This window comes from Chlamydomonas reinhardtii, chromosome 1 (genome assembly GCF_000002595.2).
Source record: "Chlamydomonas reinhardtii strain CC-503 cw92 mt+ chromosome 1, whole genome shotgun sequence".
Lineage (NCBI taxonomy): Eukaryota > Viridiplantae > Chlorophyta > Chlorophyceae > Chlamydomonadales > Chlamydomonadaceae > Chlamydomonas > Chlamydomonas reinhardtii.
The window spans coordinates 4212867-4231637 of NC_057004.1; the positions used below are offsets into that span (position 1 = coordinate 4212867).

At 63.3% G+C, this 18771-nt stretch overlaps 6 protein-coding genes across 7 annotated transcripts; 2 read left to right on the forward strand and 4 right to left on the reverse strand.

The window, feature by feature from the left end:
- Positions 1 to 10: 10 nt before the first annotated feature.
- Positions 11 to 3576, reverse strand: CHLRE_01g028050v5 (uncharacterized protein). Its single transcript, XM_043058593.1, has 3 exons — positions 3257 to 3576; positions 1950 to 2944; positions 11 to 1843 (listed from the first exon to the last, which is right to left on the reverse strand). The coding sequence occupies exons 1-3, from the start codon at positions 3330 to 3332 to the stop codon at positions 599 to 601; spliced, it is 2316 nt and encodes a 771-aa protein (XP_042928507.1). The 5' UTR covers positions 3333 to 3576; the 3' UTR covers positions 11 to 598.
- A 174-nt stretch (positions 3577 to 3750) lies between these two features.
- Positions 3751 to 6816, reverse strand: CHLRE_01g028101v5 (uncharacterized protein). The gene is made up of 8 exons (XM_043058594.1): positions 6503 to 6816; positions 6364 to 6399; positions 6025 to 6164; positions 5717 to 5862; positions 5449 to 5471; positions 5234 to 5312; positions 4854 to 4976; positions 3751 to 4686 (listed from the first exon to the last, which is right to left on the reverse strand). The coding sequence occupies exons 3-8, from the start codon at positions 6026 to 6028 to the stop codon at positions 4558 to 4560; spliced, it is 504 nt and encodes a 167-aa protein (XP_042928508.1). The 5' UTR covers positions 6029 to 6164; positions 6364 to 6399; positions 6503 to 6816; the 3' UTR covers positions 3751 to 4557.
- A 100-nt stretch (positions 6817 to 6916) lies between these two features.
- On the forward strand, positions 6917 to 7869 carry CHLRE_01g028150v5 (uncharacterized protein). Its single transcript, XM_043058595.1, has one exon. The coding sequence runs from the start codon at positions 6997 to 6999 to the stop codon at positions 7417 to 7419; it is 423 nt and encodes a 140-aa protein (XP_042928509.1). The 5' UTR covers positions 6917 to 6996; the 3' UTR covers positions 7420 to 7869.
- Position 7870: 1 nt separating this feature from the next.
- Positions 7871 to 13266, reverse strand: CHLRE_01g028200v5 (uncharacterized protein). 2 transcript variants are annotated; one of them, XM_043058596.1, is made up of 11 exons: positions 13098 to 13266; positions 12621 to 12955; positions 12215 to 12348; positions 11879 to 12061; positions 11454 to 11546; positions 11072 to 11236; positions 10681 to 10898; positions 10176 to 10541; positions 9537 to 9913; positions 9073 to 9306; positions 7871 to 8956 (listed from the first exon to the last, which is right to left on the reverse strand). In XM_043058596.1, the coding sequence occupies exons 1-11, from the start codon at positions 13127 to 13129 to the stop codon at positions 8841 to 8843; spliced, it is 2253 nt and encodes a 750-aa protein (XP_042928510.1). In that variant the 5' UTR covers positions 13130 to 13266; the 3' UTR covers positions 7871 to 8840. The 2 variants fall into 2 exon arrangements, with proteins under 2 accessions (XP_042928510.1, XP_001690022.2); XM_001689970.2 differs by lacking the exons at positions 9537 to 9913; positions 10176 to 10541 and having other exon boundaries at positions 10751 to 10898.
- A 47-nt stretch (positions 13267 to 13313) lies between these two features.
- CHLRE_01g028250v5 (uncharacterized protein) lies at positions 13314 to 16016 on the reverse strand. The gene is made up of 5 exons (XM_043058597.1): positions 15726 to 16016; positions 15471 to 15589; positions 14961 to 15238; positions 14406 to 14592; positions 13314 to 14154 (listed from the first exon to the last, which is right to left on the reverse strand). Exons 1-5 carry the CDS (start codon positions 15862 to 15864, stop codon positions 13861 to 13863), a joined length of 1017 nt encoding a protein of 338 aa, XP_042928511.1. The 5' UTR covers positions 15865 to 16016; the 3' UTR covers positions 13314 to 13860.
- A 110-nt stretch (positions 16017 to 16126) lies between these two features.
- Positions 16127 to 18748, forward strand: CHLRE_01g028300v5 (uncharacterized protein). The gene is made up of 2 exons (XM_001689515.2): positions 16127 to 16316; positions 16724 to 18748. The coding sequence occupies exons 1-2, from the start codon at positions 16259 to 16261 to the stop codon at positions 17590 to 17592; spliced, it is 927 nt and encodes a 308-aa protein (XP_001689567.2). The 5' UTR covers positions 16127 to 16258; the 3' UTR covers positions 17593 to 18748.
- The last annotated feature ends 23 nt before the right edge of the window (positions 18749 to 18771 follow it).

Below are 18771 nucleotides of genomic sequence, written 5' to 3' on the forward strand. Positions count from 1 at the left end.
GTCTGCCTTACTTTGACACTTTCCTATACGCACTATGTTGCTTCAGCTTGTTGGCGCGATTGATTGAAAGCTGTTCTCACTAAGCGCGTGGCAACCGGCTGTGTTGCAGCCACACCACCTGCCTACTTGTAGTGCAGACAAGCTGATGACACCGCCATCAGCACTCAACATTTGCTAGCACGGTGCCATGCGCTTATGCTCAGCGTCAGACCCGCCTGTCATTCAACCTTGCCTAGTCTAGCGCGCACACGATCAGATCTCATGGTCTCTGGCAGACAACGCTGCGGATTCGCACAGTCCGGCCTAAGCTTATGAATTCACCTGCAAACAGAAATGCTACTATCCGATTCCCCTATAGCAGGGCGCGCTGGCGGGCCCTTACACTTCTGCACTCAGACCATGGCAGCGGTGGCAGGGCAAGTCAAGCATGCTTTTCCGTGCGCAAATCATCGAGGAGGCAAACCGGGCCTGGAGGCCCATCCGTACATTACTGCGCACGCACACACACGCGTTCATGTGTTTGCTAATTCATCCTGCATCTCATTCATTATCAAAGTTCTCGCAGCCTTAAACACTCTTGGCACTCACACGCGGCCATCTAGGCCATCAGGCGGCGAGAGCTGTGGCGGCGCGCGTGATGCCGGTAGTGACTCTGGTGGTGCCCACCGCGGCCCCAGCCACCAAACAGGCCCTTCACCTGCTCCGCCACAACGTTCTTGACTGCATCACCTGTCGCGCCCGCCGCACCAGCAGTGCCGTCAGCGCCGTTGGTCGTCAGCGCCTCCCGCAGCGGATCCACAAGGTCACTACGAACCGCCGTACCATCAGCAGCCAGCACATCGTCCAGCGCTTGCTGCATCTGATCCAGCAATGCAGGCGCCGCGCCCAGGGCCGCCGCGTCAGTAGCATCACCCGCGGTCCCGCCCGCGCTGGCGGCGGCGGTGGTTGCGGCATCCTTCACAGTGCCCCCAACATCGGTGAGGGTGTCTTTGATCGTGTCAACGACGTCCGAACCGGCGCTGCCATGGGCGGCGGCGTCCTTGATGGAACCAGCGGCTGCGCTGCTGGTGACTGCATCCTTCGCGGCGTCAGCCGCGCCTTTCATGGCGCCAGCATCCGTGCCGCCGGCGGCCGCGCGAGCGCTGCCGTCAGAGGCTGTGCTTGTGGCGGCGTCCATGACGGCACCTGCAATGCCGCTGCCGGCGTCCTTTACCGCACCCGCCACCGCATCCGCCCCGCCGGTGTCCAGCACGTGATGCAGCTTGTCTAGCAGGTCAGTGGCGGTGTCGCAGGTGCTGTTCACAGGACTGGCGTTCACCAAATCATTCAGCTTTGACAGCAGCGAATCAGCCTCAAACTTGGAGGCGGCGCCGGTGGCAGCTACACCGTTCCCGGCGACGACGGACGCATTGCCCAACAGGCCTGACAGGGAGTCCAGGGCGTCACGCAGGCTGTCGCCGGCGCTGTCGTCAGTGGCGTCATCAACCAGGGAGGCACCCTCGCCAGCAGCAGCGCCACGTGCTAGCAGCTGGGACAGATGGGAGGCAGCGGTGTCGGCGACACGCAGGGCCTCAGCGCCGTCGCGCAGGTCAGCGCGAGCGGACTGCAGAGTGTCAATGAGGTCGGAGATGGTGGCGTCAAGGCGTCGGACGACCTGGGCCGCCAGGTTGTCGCGGTCCTTGCTGTTGCCGTTGCCGTTCCCTCTGCCTCCGTCGGGGTTGGTCGCGTTGCGGCGGCTGCCTCCGTCGGGTTTGGTCTGATTGCGGCGGTTGCCGCCATCGGGATTGGTCCCATTGCGGCGGTTGCCGTTGCCGTCGCCACTGCCGTTGCGGGGCCGCTCATCCTATGTGAGGTTGATCATGGTGGTTGCGCTGCCCAGCAGTGTCATGTTCAGCACGTGCACCGCAGCCGCCAGTACATAGGTTGAAGGCATCACTGGCATGACCGGCACCGTTGCCGTTACCAGTTCCGCGGGCGTTGCTGTTAAGCTGGGCCACGTCATCACTCAGGTTGCGGGGCGGGCGTTGCTGCGGGCGGCTGGTGTCATTCAGGCAGGGGCGTGTGCGGTTGCGCCGATGCAGCCAGTCGGTGATGGTGTTGTTGCGGCCGCTGAGCGTCTGGTTGAGCAGCAGGTCCAGGACCGAGCCCCAAGAGAAGTTGCCGCGGGCCGAGTCGCCTCCGGGGGGCCGCGTGGCGTTGAGGCGGTGGCTGAGGTCCGTGGCGTTCCAGCGGGTGGCGTTGGCCCAGGCGGGCGGCGGGCGGGTGGCGTTCAGGCGGTCAAAGACATCAGTGAGGTTCCAGCAGCTGTGGTTGGTGGCGTTGGAGAGGGTGCGGTTCAGGAGGTCCAACACGCCGACCCAGATGAGGTTGCCGGCGCCGGCGGCACCGTGGGCGGGGCCGGTCCAGTTGCCCCAGTCGGCGGGGTGCGTGCGGTTGAGGCGGGCGAGCGTGGCGTTGATGCGACCAATGACCTCAGTGACGTTGACGCGGGAGAGGGTGGAGTTGACGCGGGAGAAGGTGGAATTGATGTTGCGGAAGGGCTGCGTCCGGTTCAGGCGGTCCCACTGGCTGCGCGTTTGGTTGAGCCCCTCAACGGCTGATGAGATGTTCCATCGGTCGCTGTGCTGCTCGCGGCCGCCTTGGTCGCCGTGCTGCTGTTGATGTATCTTGTCTTGCAGGTCGGCGGCGGCGCCCTTCAGCTTGTCTTGCAGGTCAGAGGCGGCAGCGTTCAGCTTATCCTGCAGGTCGGTGGCGCTGGTGCCGGAGACCTGGTTTTGCAGGTCAGCGACGGCATCCTTGATCTTGTCCTGCAAGGTCGAAGTGGCGCCGGCATTGAACTTATCTTGCAGGTTGGATTTGGCGTCCTTGATCCGGTCTAGCACGCTCTGCTGCTGCTTCTGCGATCCAGAGCCGGTCAGAGGGTCGAGCAGGCCGGCGTTGGTACCTGAGGGACGCGGTGGGAAGGAGGGGGCGAGAGGGAAGGGCAGGGGGTGAACGGTGATTGGGTGAGGAGTGGAGGAGTAGGGGCTGCTGTTTGAAGTGAGGACATGCTAGGCGCCACCCATCCTGCGTAATTCCCTGCCGGAGCCGGCGTGTCGGCACCAGCACATTGGCGCGGCACAAACACATCGGCGACCGACCGCCCGGTGTCATAAGTTCTTGGAGCGCCCGATTAAGCATCTTTGCCGCTGTGCATTGAGTTACAATCGCGCCATTGCAAGCTGAAGACCTTAAGCGCGCTCGCAGACATTGTCACCTGCGAATAGAACCGCGGCTACCAGCAGAAGAACAGCTGCTGAGCGCCCCGGCATATGTCCAAGACGTGCGTACATGCCTATGCCTTCAGAAGCAATCGACTTCGGGTCGGTGTGCGGAGCCCTTGTACCAGGTGTCGAAAGGTTTCTTGCTATAGACGCGCCTTTGCTGAACGAGGGTTAATGCAATTTAAAGGGTCGTTGCAAGGGATTATATTATGAGGATAGTGCAACGCCGGAGCGCGCGAAAGTAAAGCTTGTTTGCGTAACGGTTTGCCTTCCGCGGCGCACTCGAGGTAGTGGCTTTGATGGCAGGCTTGGTGCTCGTGTGTGAATATGTGACTGTATACAATGGAGTGGAAGGGCGCGCCTTCTGAAGGGAGATTTCGGGGGTCACACGTCCGTGATTGGTCACTGTTGGTCACTTTCGAGGCTTCCTCGCTGGCTGCAGCATGCGAATGCCATTCCATGTGAAACCATAGAATCACACGTAAGGATTCGTATGCATCATTAAAGATCTGATCAGAGGCCCTTCAGCGAGAATTTGACCGTGCGTAGTAGTGTGAGGAGCCTGCTGGCTTTGCACTCGCTGGCAACATAAATGATTACGCTGTACCAACACATAATGTGGTATGCATGCGCAGGGCCATATGAACCCTTCCGACTCAAGTGCAAACCGTCCAGCATCCTCCTGCACACCATCCTGACCATCCTGACCATCCTAGTTCTGGGCCGTTCGCGCTTTAGAGTTCGACTCATACAATCACGCCCCTTCCCTTCCGCAGTCCAGTGACGTCCCGTGCCACTTGCAGCGTGCTCGCGCCCGCCTCAACAATATTGTGGATTTCACGCACTATGCGGCACTTGGTAAGCAGACCACAACTAAGTTATCCCTGGGGCTCCTCGACACCCTAGCGCGGCTTGCGGCGTCCCCCTGCCCACAGCCCCTTGCCAACAACAAACATCCAATGTCACGTGACTTGCAACTCTACGCAAAGCCCAGCCCGAGACTCACTGCCTGACCATTTTTTACTATGTTTTGGCCGCTTCGCCGCCCGTCCGTTCGCGCGCCAGCACCCTCCTGTATGGCGGGGGGCGAGCGCCCCCGCCCCCCCCCCCCCCGAAACCCCCTCCCCTTGGCGTGGGAACACCGCCCGTCCTCATGTGCTGGTGCCAACACTACCATGCGACACTTGCATCCCGTGCGGGGGGAGGGAGTGCCCCTCCCCCCAACACCCCCCCTCCCCATCGGCGCAAAACTTCCGCAAAGATGAGTGGCCAGGGGCTGAGTTGACATGTGTGTTTACTTCTTGTTGCTGTCGACCTCCCGGAACTCCACGTCAATCACGTTGCCGCGGCCGCCACTGCCCCCGCCGCCGCCGCCAGCGGGCCCGTCGTCGACTGCAATGACCCCGCCGTCGCTTGTCCGCACCTGGCAGCGGGGAAGTGCACATGTGATGAGCGTGTTACGCAGAATGCGGTGCCACCCTATGGATTGATAGATTGATGCCATCCGCACCGCCTGCAGGCGCGCACCACCACACATACGCACACGCACTCGTTCAGTTTCCCTTTGACTGCCCCCGCAAGCGCCCTCACCGTGATCTGCATGGTGCGGCCTGACCCGCCTCCGCCGCCGCGCTGCTGCGGCCCTTCCACCACGCTGACTTGCGCCGTGCCCGCGCCGCCGCCACTGCCGTACACCGGCATCACCAGCATAATCTTCCAGGGCACGACACCGCAGGCATACAAACCAGCAAGCAAATACTTGTTTGAATCCACACAACGCGATAGAACCAAGAGGCTTATGTTGAATGCGCATGTCCCTACGACCCTGCCCAGGTCCGAGGCCACCTTCTGCAAGCGCTCGGCGCAGCGCCGCTCGCGGCGCCCACCCCACGACCAACCCTTTGCGACTTCACAACGCCCGCTACCTCCCTGCAATCCTCCCTTCCCCCCTGCCCCGGCCTGCCGCCCACCTGCTTGGTGACCACGCCGTTGATGGAGCTGCCGCTGGAGGCCTGCGATATGAGCGGCCCCACAGTCACGGCGCCCAGCCTGCAGCGGGGACAGCGCCAGGAGCGTAATGAGCGACGGCACTGGGGCCGCCAAGGCAAGACTTGCAATGACGCCCCAGCACACAAGCAGCTAGCAGCTAGCAATGGGGCTCTATGTAGCAAGAGAAACAACCCACCTTGACCTCAGCTTGGCGCTACCCTGCGTGTATCAGAGACAGGGCACAAGGCAAGCATAGGCATTGCCGAAAGCACCTCATCACCTCGCACGTCCTCGCAACATTTGCCCGCTGCCAAGCAGGACATCCTCCTCCACTCTCCCACCCTGTCCCAGTGACAGTGGGACCTTTTCATAGGAGCTTGTGGGTCTGGCCCCGTCGTCATCACCACCGCCACGTTCAAGACCATCACCACCAACCCCGCAACCGCCGCGTCGCATCATCCCACCTGCAGCCGCGCCGCCGCCTCCTCGTACACGCCCGCCTGCTCCTTGGCCGCCGCGTCCAGCTGCGCACCCAACTGGCTCACGGCGGCGTTCAGCAGCCCGCCCACAGCCCGACCCAACAGGTTGGGAAGCAGGCCGCCACCGCCGCCTGCGTGATGGGAATGGGGATGGGGATGGGGATGGACATCAGCTCGATGGTGGCGGGTGCGTGTACGCAGCGCGGTGTCAGTGCTGGTACACAGGTCTGCTAAGCGTTTGGCATGCTGATGTTTGTAAATGCACGCAGTTGCGCTCCCACGGCGTGCCTCACCCATTGTGGGCGCCACCGGTGCCTCGGGCCGGTTTGTGGTTGCGGGTTTGCCGGACCGGGTGTCGGAGCTGGCGGGGGTGCTGGTGGTGCTGCCGGGCACCAGAGTGGTGGCGGTATCCTTGATTTTATTGAACAACGACCTGCAAGGCGAGAACCGCATGCACACAGGCGCATTGCTCTAGGGCAAGGTTCTGTTGAACACATCACCGCCGTCGCATCCCGGAGCTTCCTAAGCAGTATAGAGCACCTGCTGGGCCCTGTCCACCCGGCCAGTTACATGCGCCTTGGAGCATCCAGCCGTGTACGCGCGTCCTTTCCCCGGCTGCAGCCAACACGTACTTGGCCACGCCGGCAGCGTCGTCCAGAATCTCTCCCCTGCGGAGAAGGAAGCCAATACGGCCGCATGTTCATGCCGGCTCAGGGAGCAGGCCAGGAGCTGTGAACATCAAAGCCAACGCGCTGACACATGGACACCCACCATGATTTGTCCCCGTCGTCCTTTTTAGAGGCGCGGGCGGCCAAGGTCCGAGCCCGGTGCCACGCGGGGTCGATGCTGACGTGGGGTCTGTGCACTCGCAGGCCGAGCTCCGTCGTCACGCTGCCGACATTCCGCTTTACGGCAGCGAGTTGTCGAGCACGTGTCAGTGCTATCATCTGGGACTGTGCCGGGGAGAAAGGCAGGGCAGAGGAAAAGCTTCGCGTGTCTTCGGACGGGAGTTGGTCTCGTGAGTCTGGCTATGCGCAGTGGTGATGTGATGAAATAATTTCTGTGCGTTGTTATACGTTTTACATGCTAGCCGTGGCTTGTTGAGGCAAAGGCTGTGTTTCTTGCAATTGAGGTGCATCCGTGTTGACACAATAGCATGCTGTGAAGTCAGAAATATATCATACAGCCAACATACATGCTGGCCTAATCCAATTTACCGCTGCATCATGCTCGGTAGCCGAGCACTCGGGCTCATTTCCCAGTTTATGCACAAACAGAACCCCGCAACAGCCGTAGGCATTCGCTTCATTTCGGAGGAGCAGCTAGGAGCCAGCGCAGACCAGGTTGCTGACCTCTTTCAGCGGAACCTGCTGAAAGCGAGTCGCAAGAAGCCTGACCAGCCTCCCCGCATCCTCACAACACGGCGAGAGGCGATATCGCTCTACAGGGAGATTTGGCGCTACAGCGCGCTGTTCCTGTGGCACGACGAGCGCGGGCGCCTCTTCCGCGACGTCATCCGGACATCCGCCCGCGAGGAGTTTGAGGCGGCACGCTTTGAGCCAGACCCGGAAATCATCAACAAGCTTATCATCACGGGGCGAGACTGCGTGCAGCGCACCATGGAGGCCTTCGCAGCACGGGCCAAGCGGCTGGAAGCGGAGGGGCCGCAGCCACCACTACGGCAGTAGCAGCAGCAGCAGCGGCGTCGGCGTGCGATGTAACACAGCAAGGGGCTCGGTGCGAAGAGCAGCGCAGACGTGGTAGGGTGATCCCATTTGTTTGAGTGTGTGCGGGGGCAGCGTCTTGCATGTGGGCCCCGCGGTTGGAGCCAGAGTTGGTATTGTTGGCCGTGCCCTGGAGGCTGGCGCTGCCCCGTGTCAGGCGACGGCATTGAACCTGCTGACGAGGCCGCGCAGGTGCTCGGAGCGTGATGGCAATTGTCTAGGTTACAGTGGATTGCAAGGCAGCATCCATGCAACGGCATGCTCCACGGTATGTGTGTAGCATGCGGTATGTGTGTAGCATGCGGTATGTGTGTGAACAAGGAGGTGGCTGCCTTATGGCAGGAAAAGGGCTGATCCCGGGTCGTTATCAACCCAGCCACCTTGACGCGGCGCCTACTAAGCACACGCCTCTATGTTGGGGGCCTTTGGCATCCCCGCAAATCCGGACGTGGCCGGTTGGGTGGGGTGCACAGTCCGTGCTAACCCGCAGCTAACAAACTAGTCACGTCACTCGCCGCCAATCGACACGTGCACCCTCAGCCCCACGCCCTGCTAGCGCCGTTCAGGCTCTCAGCCCGGCCCCGCCGCCGCCGGCGGTCATGGCGGCCGCTGCAGCTTGATCGGCCGCTCGAAGCCCATCAGCTTCAGCAGGAGGAGCACACGACCAGGAAGAAAGAGGCGTGAGAGCGAGCCGCTACAGAAATGGACAACGGTGACAGGCTCTTTATGACGGCTCGCCGTCTGCTGTGTCTTTGTAGCACATTTACGACGTACAGAAGTCATACTGCGCAAAGCCATGGCTTGCTTTTCGGGCAACCTCGCGAAAGTCAATTGTCCATGGACGTGCGAAGGCACTTCTCGCTCCGCCCGAATTTTCCCTGCCACCTATTTACATGCAATAGGCATTAACACATACTTATACGTGTATGTGTGTGAAAAACGGTTATCAGTACGGCACACATCCAACTGTATTGACATGGAAGGGTGCGGAAGGCCACATCGCTTCTCCGGCGTCTTAATGCCTCAAAACCAACTGGCGATGCGATACTGCACGCCAAATCCAGCACCGCGAGGGTGCGCATCCCTGGCCAAAGCGGCCGTGTAAAACAAAATTGGTTCCTCCCGCGCACATCCGCTTTCCTTCCTCAACTCATGTCTAGTCCTACACCGAATATGCACAACGCCACACACCAGTCCGTGCAGTTAGATGTCAACGGTAGTCAGATCCTTGCTCCCTCCTGCAATTCCCACTCCCTCCTCCGCTCTCGTAGTCATGCCCCAGCTCCCTCGTGTGCTTCAGCCGCTACCACAGCCTGGGCAGTCCATGGGCTCCACGACCCTCGCCCTCAAGTTGCGCCGCTGCTGCGTTCAGGTCAGCGCGCGCCTCAGTACCGCCGTGTCGCCACGGGAATGGCGTTGGAGCCCGTCATGCTCGGCCCATGACCGCCGCCAAAGCCGCGGTGCCCACCACCGCCGCCACCACCACCACGGCCGCGGAAGCCTGTGAAAGAGACGCGCCACCGACATATGCAACAGTCAAGTTTCGGGCCCCAGCTGCCACAATTTATGCAGCCAATGCGCAGCACAACCTGCGCCGAACCAGCCCCCCCCACTCACCGCCTCCGCCTCCGCCGCCGAACGACATCATCTGCATCAGCTCCGGCGGCGGCTGCTGACCAGCCTCCTGCATCACGTCCACCACCTGCCGCGCCAGGCGCGCGTCGCCGTTGGTGAAGAAGGAGTAGGCAGTGCCAGTGGCGCCAGCGCGCCCCGTGCGGCCGATGCGGTGCACGTAGTCCTCGGCCGTCTTGGGCATGTCGTAGTTCACCACCACCTTGATGTCCTTGACGTCTATGTTTTGCAAGAGGAAGGTTGCGCATGCGCAGCAGAGGTACGGGCGACGCAAGCGCAGACCCCGCGATAGGGCAGAGCACGTACCGATACCGGGCAGATGTGGAGCGCCGCAACAGAAGAAGGTCGCATGTGCGTGTGCGGGAGGGAGGGAGAAGACAGTTGGAAAGAAAGGCACAGACCGTCAGTGCTGCGCATAAGGGCCGCGGGACGCTAACACACATGTCCGCACACATGCTGCCAGCTCCTCGTGCGCCACCACCGCGCCCCCGAGCTGTGCGCCACAGAATGCGACAGCTCCGTCCGCGCCGCCGTCCGCGCCGCGCTTGCCTCCTCGCCACGCCGCGCCCGCGACGCCTTGCCTCTCGCGTTTACAGTGCGGCCCAGCAGCAGCACCAGCAGGCGGTCACAAGGCATGCCGGCATCCCGGCTGCCGAAGTCGGAGCGACTTCGGGCCGCTGCTGGGGGCTGCATGCGGCAGCGGTAGCGGGCACACTGGCGCCGCATTTGTGCCATCCCGCACACGCCGCTGGGGCCTGGAGCCCACAGGGCGCCGCACTGCCGCACTGCTGCAGCAGCGCACTGGAGAGTGTGCCCGGTCTTGGCGCTGCAGGGCGCCCATTGCGGCCCCAAACGCAGTGGCCGCGAATCACGGCTCACGGGGCCGGCGGCGGCACCCTCGGTGACGCCTGGCGCCCCCAGCCCCCGCCGCGCGCTGCCCCCACGCCCTCGCCCCTGCCAGAGACCCCACCGCCCCGCTAATGCTGCTGCATCGCGCGCGCATCGTGTGGGCACGTGCCACCGCCCGCCACGCGCCATGGGCGCGCAGGCGCGCGCGGCACACGGGGCCATGGCCGGCGCAACGGCACCTGCAGCCGCGGATCTGAGCCGCGGCTAACCGCAGGGCCGTGTGCCAGGCACGACACGACACGGCGGGGTGGATGTGCAGCGCAGGAGCGGTGTAGAAGGACCCTGCGGGAGCATGTGCACGGCCGCGGCGTGGCACGGCGCCGCGGCCGTTGGGCTTGCGTGGCAACGGCCCCCGTCCTGGGGCCGCCGGTGCCGTGGGGAGGGGCGGGCCGCAGTACGGTCCGCGAGAGGCGTCCGCAGCAGCTGCTGCTGTGCCGAATGACGTCGGGGGGCGGGCGAGCGAGGTGCAGCGAAGGAGAGAAGCTCCAAGCTCCGGCCCGGCTGGGCCCCAGCCGAGGTGACAGCGATAGCGGCTGCTTGTCAGGCTGAGCAGCAGACCGCGTGACGGTTTCACGAACTAGTGTGAAACAAATGCGCCCCTAAACCTAGCACACAGCAAGCTGTACCAACACAAACAAAACGGCAGAACATATGCATGGCTGCTGAGAGTGGGCTGGTCGCTGCAATGCCCGCTGGCCGGTGCTGCCAAACCACAAGCGCACAAGCTGTGCAGGCGGCGCGGGCGCGAGGTTACCTAGTCCACGTGCGGCCACGTCCGTGGCGAGCATGATGGGGTGCGTGCCGTTCTTGAACTCCTGCAGCACCCAGTCGCGCTCCTGCTGGCTCTTGTCGCCGTGCAGACCAAGCGCCGGATAGCCGTCCGTGCGCAGCTGCCGCACCAGCTGCAGGTGACACAAGGCAACAGGCGGCGGGAGCGGCAGCGGGATGCGGTTGGTTGCAGTGCTTCTTGTCGCGGGTTCCAGTCACCAGGTGGTGCCCGGTATCGTGTTAACCAGGGCCGCCCGTATGCATGTCGCCCCGGCATTACCATTCCCATCATCCCTTCCTCACTCACCTCGTCGCAGCCGCGCTTTGTCTCCACGAAGATGAGGATACGCCTGCCGTCCATCTCGCCGTCCAGCAGCTTGCGCAGGCGCGGGTACTTGGCGAAGCCCTCCACCATCTCCACCACCTGCCGGATGTTGTGGTTGGCCTTGAGGTCGGGCGAGCCGATGATCACCTGCAGGCGAGCGGGAGGGCGGCCAAGGGGAGCAGCGGGGGTGAACGATGAGGCCGTGGGGTGAGGCCCCGGGATAAAAGAAGGCGCTTGAGCAACACAGGCGCATGCCGCTCTCTGCACCTGCCGTTGAAACGGAGCCGCCGGCCCTGTACCCCACGCACGCGCACGAACATTCACATCCGAGCTCCAAAACACACCGCCTCGGCCACGCACGCACCTGGTAGGGGTCCTTGAGGAAGTCGCGCGCAATGGCCTGCACCTCCTTAGGCCACGTCGCCGACCACAGCAGCGTCTGGCGGTCGGGCCGGATCTGCAAGCAGGCACGGGGATGGGGCGTGGGAACGGGGCCCAGCAACATAAGGTAAACAGCGCCTCAGTGCTTCCGCGCTCCTGAAATTTCCCTGTCTACCCGGTCAGGCGACCGTGCAGCGCCAGACGCCTCTCCGCTAACCGCCCGCACTACCGTGGAGGCGCGGACACTCCCTTACCGCCCAGTTCCCGCCCTGTGTCTGCGCCCTACACCGCACCACTACACTCGCATCCTGTAGGACTGCCCGTCGTGCCCGGCCCCGGCTTGCTGCCCTGCCCTGCCCTGCCCCGCCTTGCCCCGCTCCATACACCGCCTCCGCCCCGCCGCCCCACCTGGTCCACAATCTTGCGGATCTGCGGCTCAAAGCCCATGTCCAGCATGCGGTCCGCCTCGTCCAGCACCAGGTATGTCACACGCCGCAGGTTGGTGATGCGGCTGTCCAGCATGTCGATAAGGCGGCCCGGCGTGGCAATGACGATCTCCACGCCGCCGCGCAGGTCGCGCGCCTGGGGGCCCTGTTGGGTGAGGCACGCGAACACGGGATGGCGGCAGGCAGCACCCACGCACGGTGTAAGATGCCATGCCGCGTGCTAAAGTTGCGAGGGGCGCAAGCGCATTGCTTGGGCGAGTGACTCTCTGCCCGCCCGCCGGTGAGCCGTGCCTCTCACCTTGGGCGCACCGCCGTACACGACGGTGTTCTTGATGCGGCTGGAGGCGCCGAAGCGCTGGCACTCCTGCTGGATCTGAACCGCCAGCTCGCGCGTGGGCGCCAGCACCAGCACGATGGGGCCATCGCCGGACTCTGTGGGCCAAGGAGCGGGGCAGCAGCGTCAGGGCGCAAGGGCGTAGGAGGGTGAGCGCGAGAGTGAAGGGGCTGATGGCGGATGACCATGACAGCAGCGGAAGCTGCATGTTGAGCCGCACTAGCATCTTAACCAGTCGCTGGATTGCTTCGGCGGCGTACCCGAGGGCTGCTGGCCGTGGCGCCATGCGCCTGCTGACCCGCAGCCTTTCGACTCCCCGGCCGCCTGGCACCGTGCCCATCCCCTCGCGCCCTGTTCGCTCACTACTCACGTAGGTAGGGCTGCGCGTTGATGTGCACCACGGCCGGCAGCAGGTACGCCAGCGTCTTGCCACTGCCGGTCTCCGCCAGGCCGATGAGGTCGCGGCCCAGCAGGGCCATCGGCCAGCCCTGGCACTGGATGGGCGTTGGCTCCTTGAAGCCCGCCCGCAGCACCTCCTCCAGCACGTACTCAGGGAAAGATGCCTCCTCAAACGTCTTCACCGGCTTCGGCACGCCATCCCCGTAGACGTGAATCTGTTTTTCGCGCCGGTACTGCTCCACCTCCTCAGGTGTCCGCCCGCTAACGGCTGGGTGCTCCAGGTAGAAACATTTCTCGAACTTTGGCCTGAGGGAGACATGCCGTTGAGGAAGTGCGCGTCGCCGAATGCAATTCCGGCAGCTCCCGGAGCGGCATAGCAGAGGCCGACAGCACCCTTGCGTCCCAGATGCCATTAGATTGACATACAGTAGAGCTCAATACTACTTACAGGTTCGTAAAGTCGGGGCGGGGTAACGCCATACGATCGAGGTCATCGCGACCTCCGCGAGTGTTAAAGCCTCCGCCTCCGCCTCCACCGCCGTGACCTCCACTGTCCCATCGCGAGCTGCCTCCGCCTCCGCCATAAGACGAGCCTCCTCCTCCCCACCGGTCATCCCCCCTTCCGTGGCTTGAGTAGTGCGACATGAAGTACGCAGTTAGTTGACTATTTTGGGTTTTACACGCGTATTTTGTGCAGCAGTATGTACACGCAGACAGGCAGCACACAGCAGTACCTCAAAGGCCGACGCTGGGCCTCATCCCGCTCCCCGCCCTCACACCAGGCCTCCTGCGCCACTGCCTGCTCTTTTGTTGGTCTACTACTAAGCCAAGTCGCCGCACGTGCAGTGGTCAATCTTACCTCTCCATAAAGCCTGTTCTATAGTATACGAGCATACGAGAATCACCGTGTGGTCTCACGCGCACGCAAGGCCAGACCGCGCAAATACACCGCATCCCCAAATCCATCCCAGCACGCTTCTACTGTGCAAACACCTCGTTCTCGCCTTCTCACAAGGAGCATTCAAGATACGAATTGGGCGCTGGCACGGTACCTGGCCTCGACCCGTCAGCACTCTGCCCGCCACACCAGCCTCAATCCGCCGCCTGCGGCCTGGCCTCTGAGCCTGTCGCCTCCCGGCTTTACAGGGACACCCAACCGCCTGCAGGCGGTGATGCGAACTGTAACATTCCTGCGCGCCGCCACTCCACTCCTAAAGCTTGGATCCCGAGCCCGCCTCCGCCTTGGCGGCCTCCTTGCCCGCCTCCTTGCCTGCCGCCGCCGCGGCGTGCGACTTGATCCAGCTGGCGATGTGCTCGGTGCAGTCGCGCCACTCGGGGCCGTGCAGCAGCTCGTGGTAGCCGCCCTCCACGGCGCGGAAGGTCTTGTCGGCGCTGCTCACGCCGCCCTCCACGAAGCGGCGTGAGGCGGCGACGGAGGTGCAGGCGTCCTTGGTGCCGTGCGCCACGTACACGGGCAGCGTCAGCTTGCGGGCGTTCTTGCCCACCTGCAAGGCGTGTGCGGCACACGCCAGCACATGTGTGTGTTAAAAATCCAAACGAAAGCCCGCCCAGACGACGCCACATGTGTGTGTGTGTGTGTGTGTGTGGTGATGCCGTGTCAGGGTCAAAAAGGTGTCGGGTACGGCAGGGGGGCCTACATCCGCCCGCCCTTCGCCAATCCTACCCTCGCCGCCCTTCCCGCTTGCTCGGCCCCCTGCACCCCACATCCCACCCGCACCCCAGCCCAACGCCTTACCTCCGCGAAGCCCCGCAGCATCTCGTTGCCGGTGCGGGCGCGCACGTTGCCTTGCGTGTTGAGCGGGTCGTTCACGTAGGCCGCCACCACGGCCGGGTCCTGGCTCATGTCCTCGGGCCGCACCGCCGGCACCAGCTTGGCGCGCGGGACGAGCGCCGACAGCAGCCCGCCCACCGCCGCCTGCACCCTGCAAAGTGGGAGGGAAGGAGGGAGAAAGAGGCGGGTGGGACGGCGCCGATCGTGGGAGGGAGGACATCTTGGCGTTGAGGAGGTGAGAAGGTGAAGGGGAGGAAGGTGTGGGTGCACGCCGGGTAGGGTGAGTGAGGTCAGGTGAGACACCCCGGAAGCGGTGCGACGGAGCGCCGCGCTGCTCGCATACCTGCCCCCGGATCCAGTTCGTGCCTTGGTGGTCATGTGACGCCGACCCATTCTCCCAGACCGACCCGCCGTCCATCTCTTACCAGCGCCTACCCATCGCCGCCCCCGCCCAAGTACAGCAGGTCATGCCCCCTAATGGATTTAAAAACACAACCTCGTTCCACTCCCACCGCGCACCTCAGCACGGGGTTCCACTCCACGTCCAGCGCGGGGCTGTGCAGCATCACGCCCGCCAGCCGCTCCTGCCGCCGCAGCGCCGTCAGCGCCGCCACCAGGCCGCCCATGCTGTGGCCCAGCACAAACACCGGCAGCTTGCCGTGCGCCGCCGCTGCGGGGGCGGCAGCAGCAGGGGCGGAGCCCTCGGCGGCCGAGCCGGCACCGGGTGCCGGGGCCGCGGGTGCGGGCGCGGACTCGTTCTTGTGGACAAAGTCCATGAAGTCGCACATGTCATCCACCTGAACAGATGTGTGCCAACAAAGGTCGGGGTCAACACGCGAGCACATCGTGCAAACCTGCGGACGACAGGAGCGCAGCCGGCCCCGCCAACACCGCGTTTAGCTCCGGGACACGTGTCGTGCATGTGGGCCGCCGACCCAGGTCAGCCCATGCTCTGAGGTCCTCCAAGCTACTGCTCCTTCCGCCGTTCTGACACACACTAATGGTCGAATGCGGTACGGCCAGCCCTACCAGGTGCTTATAGTTGCCAACGAAGGCGCGGCCGCCCTCCTCCGTTGGCTCCGACTTGCCGTGCCCGTGCGCATCGTAGGTGGTGACCTCGATGCCCTGGTCCGCCAGCGTCTGACACACTGCACACACGTGTGGTGGGCACGCGAGCGCGTGGTGTGCCGTAAATCGCATGGCGGTCCGCTTTGCACCCCTTGTGCACCACCGCCCGCCGCCGCTGCCCTTCCTGCCTTTGCCTTGCCAGCACGGGTTCCCTACCGTTGTCATAGCGGCCGCAGTGCTCCGCGAGACCGTGGTGGATGAAGAGCTCGGCCACAGGGGCACCCTTTGCCGGGTACTTGAGCGTGTGCAGCTTCTGCTTGCGCGAGTTGACAAACACGCCTGTAATGGGCGCCATCCTAGATGCCAGCTTTCGTAAACCTCTTGTAAAAGGACGCGGGGGGTATCGAAAGAGCGCGAGTTTCGGGTGCAAAAGCGCGCGAGGGTTCTTCAGGCCAAACGCTTACGTCGGTAGGTAGCAAGATATGCAAAATGTGTTACGAGCACAAGATTTCAGCGACTTCTTCAGGGCTTTCGGCACGGTGGGAAATCAATCGCGGGATGATTGCCTTCGGGCCACGTTGGACTGTATTTTCAAAGCCGTTGGCAAGAACCGTGAACTGCAGACACAACTCTTGAATAAGCCATTTCCCCTTACAACCAATTCTCCTAGGCCGCTTATTTGTGACTGGGCCCGAATTCCCCGACTTGGCTGCTAACGCCCCCGCTAGTTGTCAGGAGCAGCGGTGGGCATGGAGTGGTTCATCGACGCATATGGGGATAGCTTTGTGGTCGCTCCTACGGCTGCGGGTAAGCGCCCCAGCACTGTGCACTTTCGCGCGTTTTCCCTGCCAGCTCGCGGCCTCTAGGCGCTGCAAACGTCGCTTGTCAACGCACGGGGCTCTCGCAACAGCTTGAACAGCCACATCCTGGCGAATTAGGGGCTGGGGAGTCGTTGAGGCACAGCGCAATGCGGGACCCACGCAGCAGCTGTCAGCGCCACCGCGGCAGAAAGCACGGGTCGAATTGCCTGCTGTCAGAGCCGTGGTTTGGTAAATTAGAGCTGACGCGGCGATTTTACGCGGCCTCGACCGCTTCCAAGCTGTGCCCCCGCGCTGGCCCGTGGCCCACTGCCGTAGGCCCTTGAACAACGATGTTTTCAGCCCCCAGAATTGACATGCAAATCCCTCGCCTCCATGCCACACCATCCTACGCAGATGCCCGCTCTCAAGGGCAGCCCGAGCAGGCTCACGCATGTTCCTCAGTGTTCACCTTCCCAATGCACGCCCGCAAGAAGGGCTGCGCACCGCCGTCGCCGCGCGGCAGCGGCGGCCTGGACGAGCCGCTACTAGCTGCAGACGGAACCTGTGCCATCTACGTAGGCGACCGCATCGTCACGCAACCCGAATCGCCCGCCTCCTCGTCCGCTCAGCAGCAGCAGCCCGCAAAGCGGCAGCAGCCCAACCGCGCGCTTTGCGCGCTTTGGGGGCCGAGCGACGTGAATGACATGGTCGTGACGGTCGTCGCAAAGGGTGCGGCGGCATCTTCAGCGCCTAGCGACAAATTGGGGCTGCAGCCCAGGAGCCCTGAGCTCCAGCGCGATACGCTGCCGCCGGCACGTGACCAGGCACCGGTTGCGTCGCCCTCCGGCGCCGTGCCGCCGCCACCAGCCGCTTCTAAGTCCTTCTCCTACAGCCAGTCGCACCCTATGCAGGACTCGTTCGCGGGGGGGAGCGGTGGCAGCGGTCAGCAGCTCCGCTCCTTCAGCTCCATGCAAGGGCGCACGGGCTTCGGCAGCGGCGGCGGCGCGCCGCCCGCCGGAGGGGCTGCGCCGGGGGCCTCGGGCGGGCTGCAGGGCAGCGGCTCTCAGCTGCATGCCTGGGCCAGCACGGAGTGGTGGCGCAACATGAGCAGCAGCCGGCTAAACGAGATGGCGGATGCGGAGGACCCGCGCTCGCCGGAGATGCGGAAGATTCCTTATGTGGGCGGCGCGGCGCCCATGTGTGCTCTGTGCCACGGCGACGGCGACGGCAGTGCCGACCGCGAGGAGCAACAGGTGGCGGCGGTCCTGCAGCAGCAGTTGTAGAGGAGCAGCACTGTTGGGCAGGCAGTGGGCGGGCCTGCTGCAGGGAGGGCTTAGATGATGCTGGGGGGAGCATTGGTGTGTTTGTAGAGCAGAGTGAAGGGAGCGGGTTAGGGGGAGAGAGAGACCTTCCGCACCGCCGTGTCAGGTGGCTCGTAACGTAGTTGGGTAGCAGACCGGTTGACATGTCAGATGCTGCGGCGTGCTGGGTTGAGTCAGGCGCTGTTGCGTACCATGTGGCGAGCAAGTTGCGAACGGGTCGCCGATAGCCAGGACGGCAGCCGCAAGTCGCAAGGTCGCTGGGACCATGTTTGAAACACTTTGGGTATTCAGTTTCTGTGGAGTGTATCCACCATGCGTTGCCGGGTTTTTGGTTGTCGACAATGTGGGTGCCGTAGGTGGCGTGCGCCTGGCCGGTGCCCAGAGGATGCGGCTTTGGAGTGTCAGGGCCCGCACGACTGCCTGACACGGCAGGGGCGTGTGGGATAGTTTGGCGCTAGTGTTTACGGCTAGCTTAGAGAAGCTGGCCCTTTTACGGTATTTAGTCTACGCAGATTCATTTGTACTGTCGCCCCCGCGCGTCACGAGCGGTGCACTCACATGCCGTTCATGTCCCAACTGCCGGCGCACATTGCATTGTTGTTGGTACTTTCGGTGTGTGAATGAGGCGAGTACGGTTCAGGTTTGTTCCTGAATTTTACGAGGTTGGAGTGGATGACGTTTGTGTTCCCGGATGCGTCGGAAGCAGGGGGTTGCCCGGGGCCTAAATGCAAGCGGAAGACAGTTGAAGCTGTTTCTGCGGTTCTCTGCTCATGTACTTTGCATAATATCAGCTAAAGGGAGGCGTCGCAAGTTTACGGCGGGGCAACTTGAGAGGGTGTAGACACCCGCGCGTGCCGAGTCTGCTGTGGTAGTGGTGGGTGTGCTCCGCCAGCACAGGATAGAGACGCAGAGCACGAATAAGAATGGACCAAGCGCAGCTTCGCATTGGCCATCGACCAAGCCGTTGTAAAAGTATGCTTATGTTGACGAATAACGAACAGGGGGGCTGGGGGCCCGGCGGTGAGAAGGGGGGGACTTGACGGGGCGGCTGCAGGAGCGGAGCAGCTTGAGCTGTGTTTGCCTGCTGTCCATGGCCTGGCCGTCAGAATACAAGAGCTCTACAGAGTAGCAGGAACGATA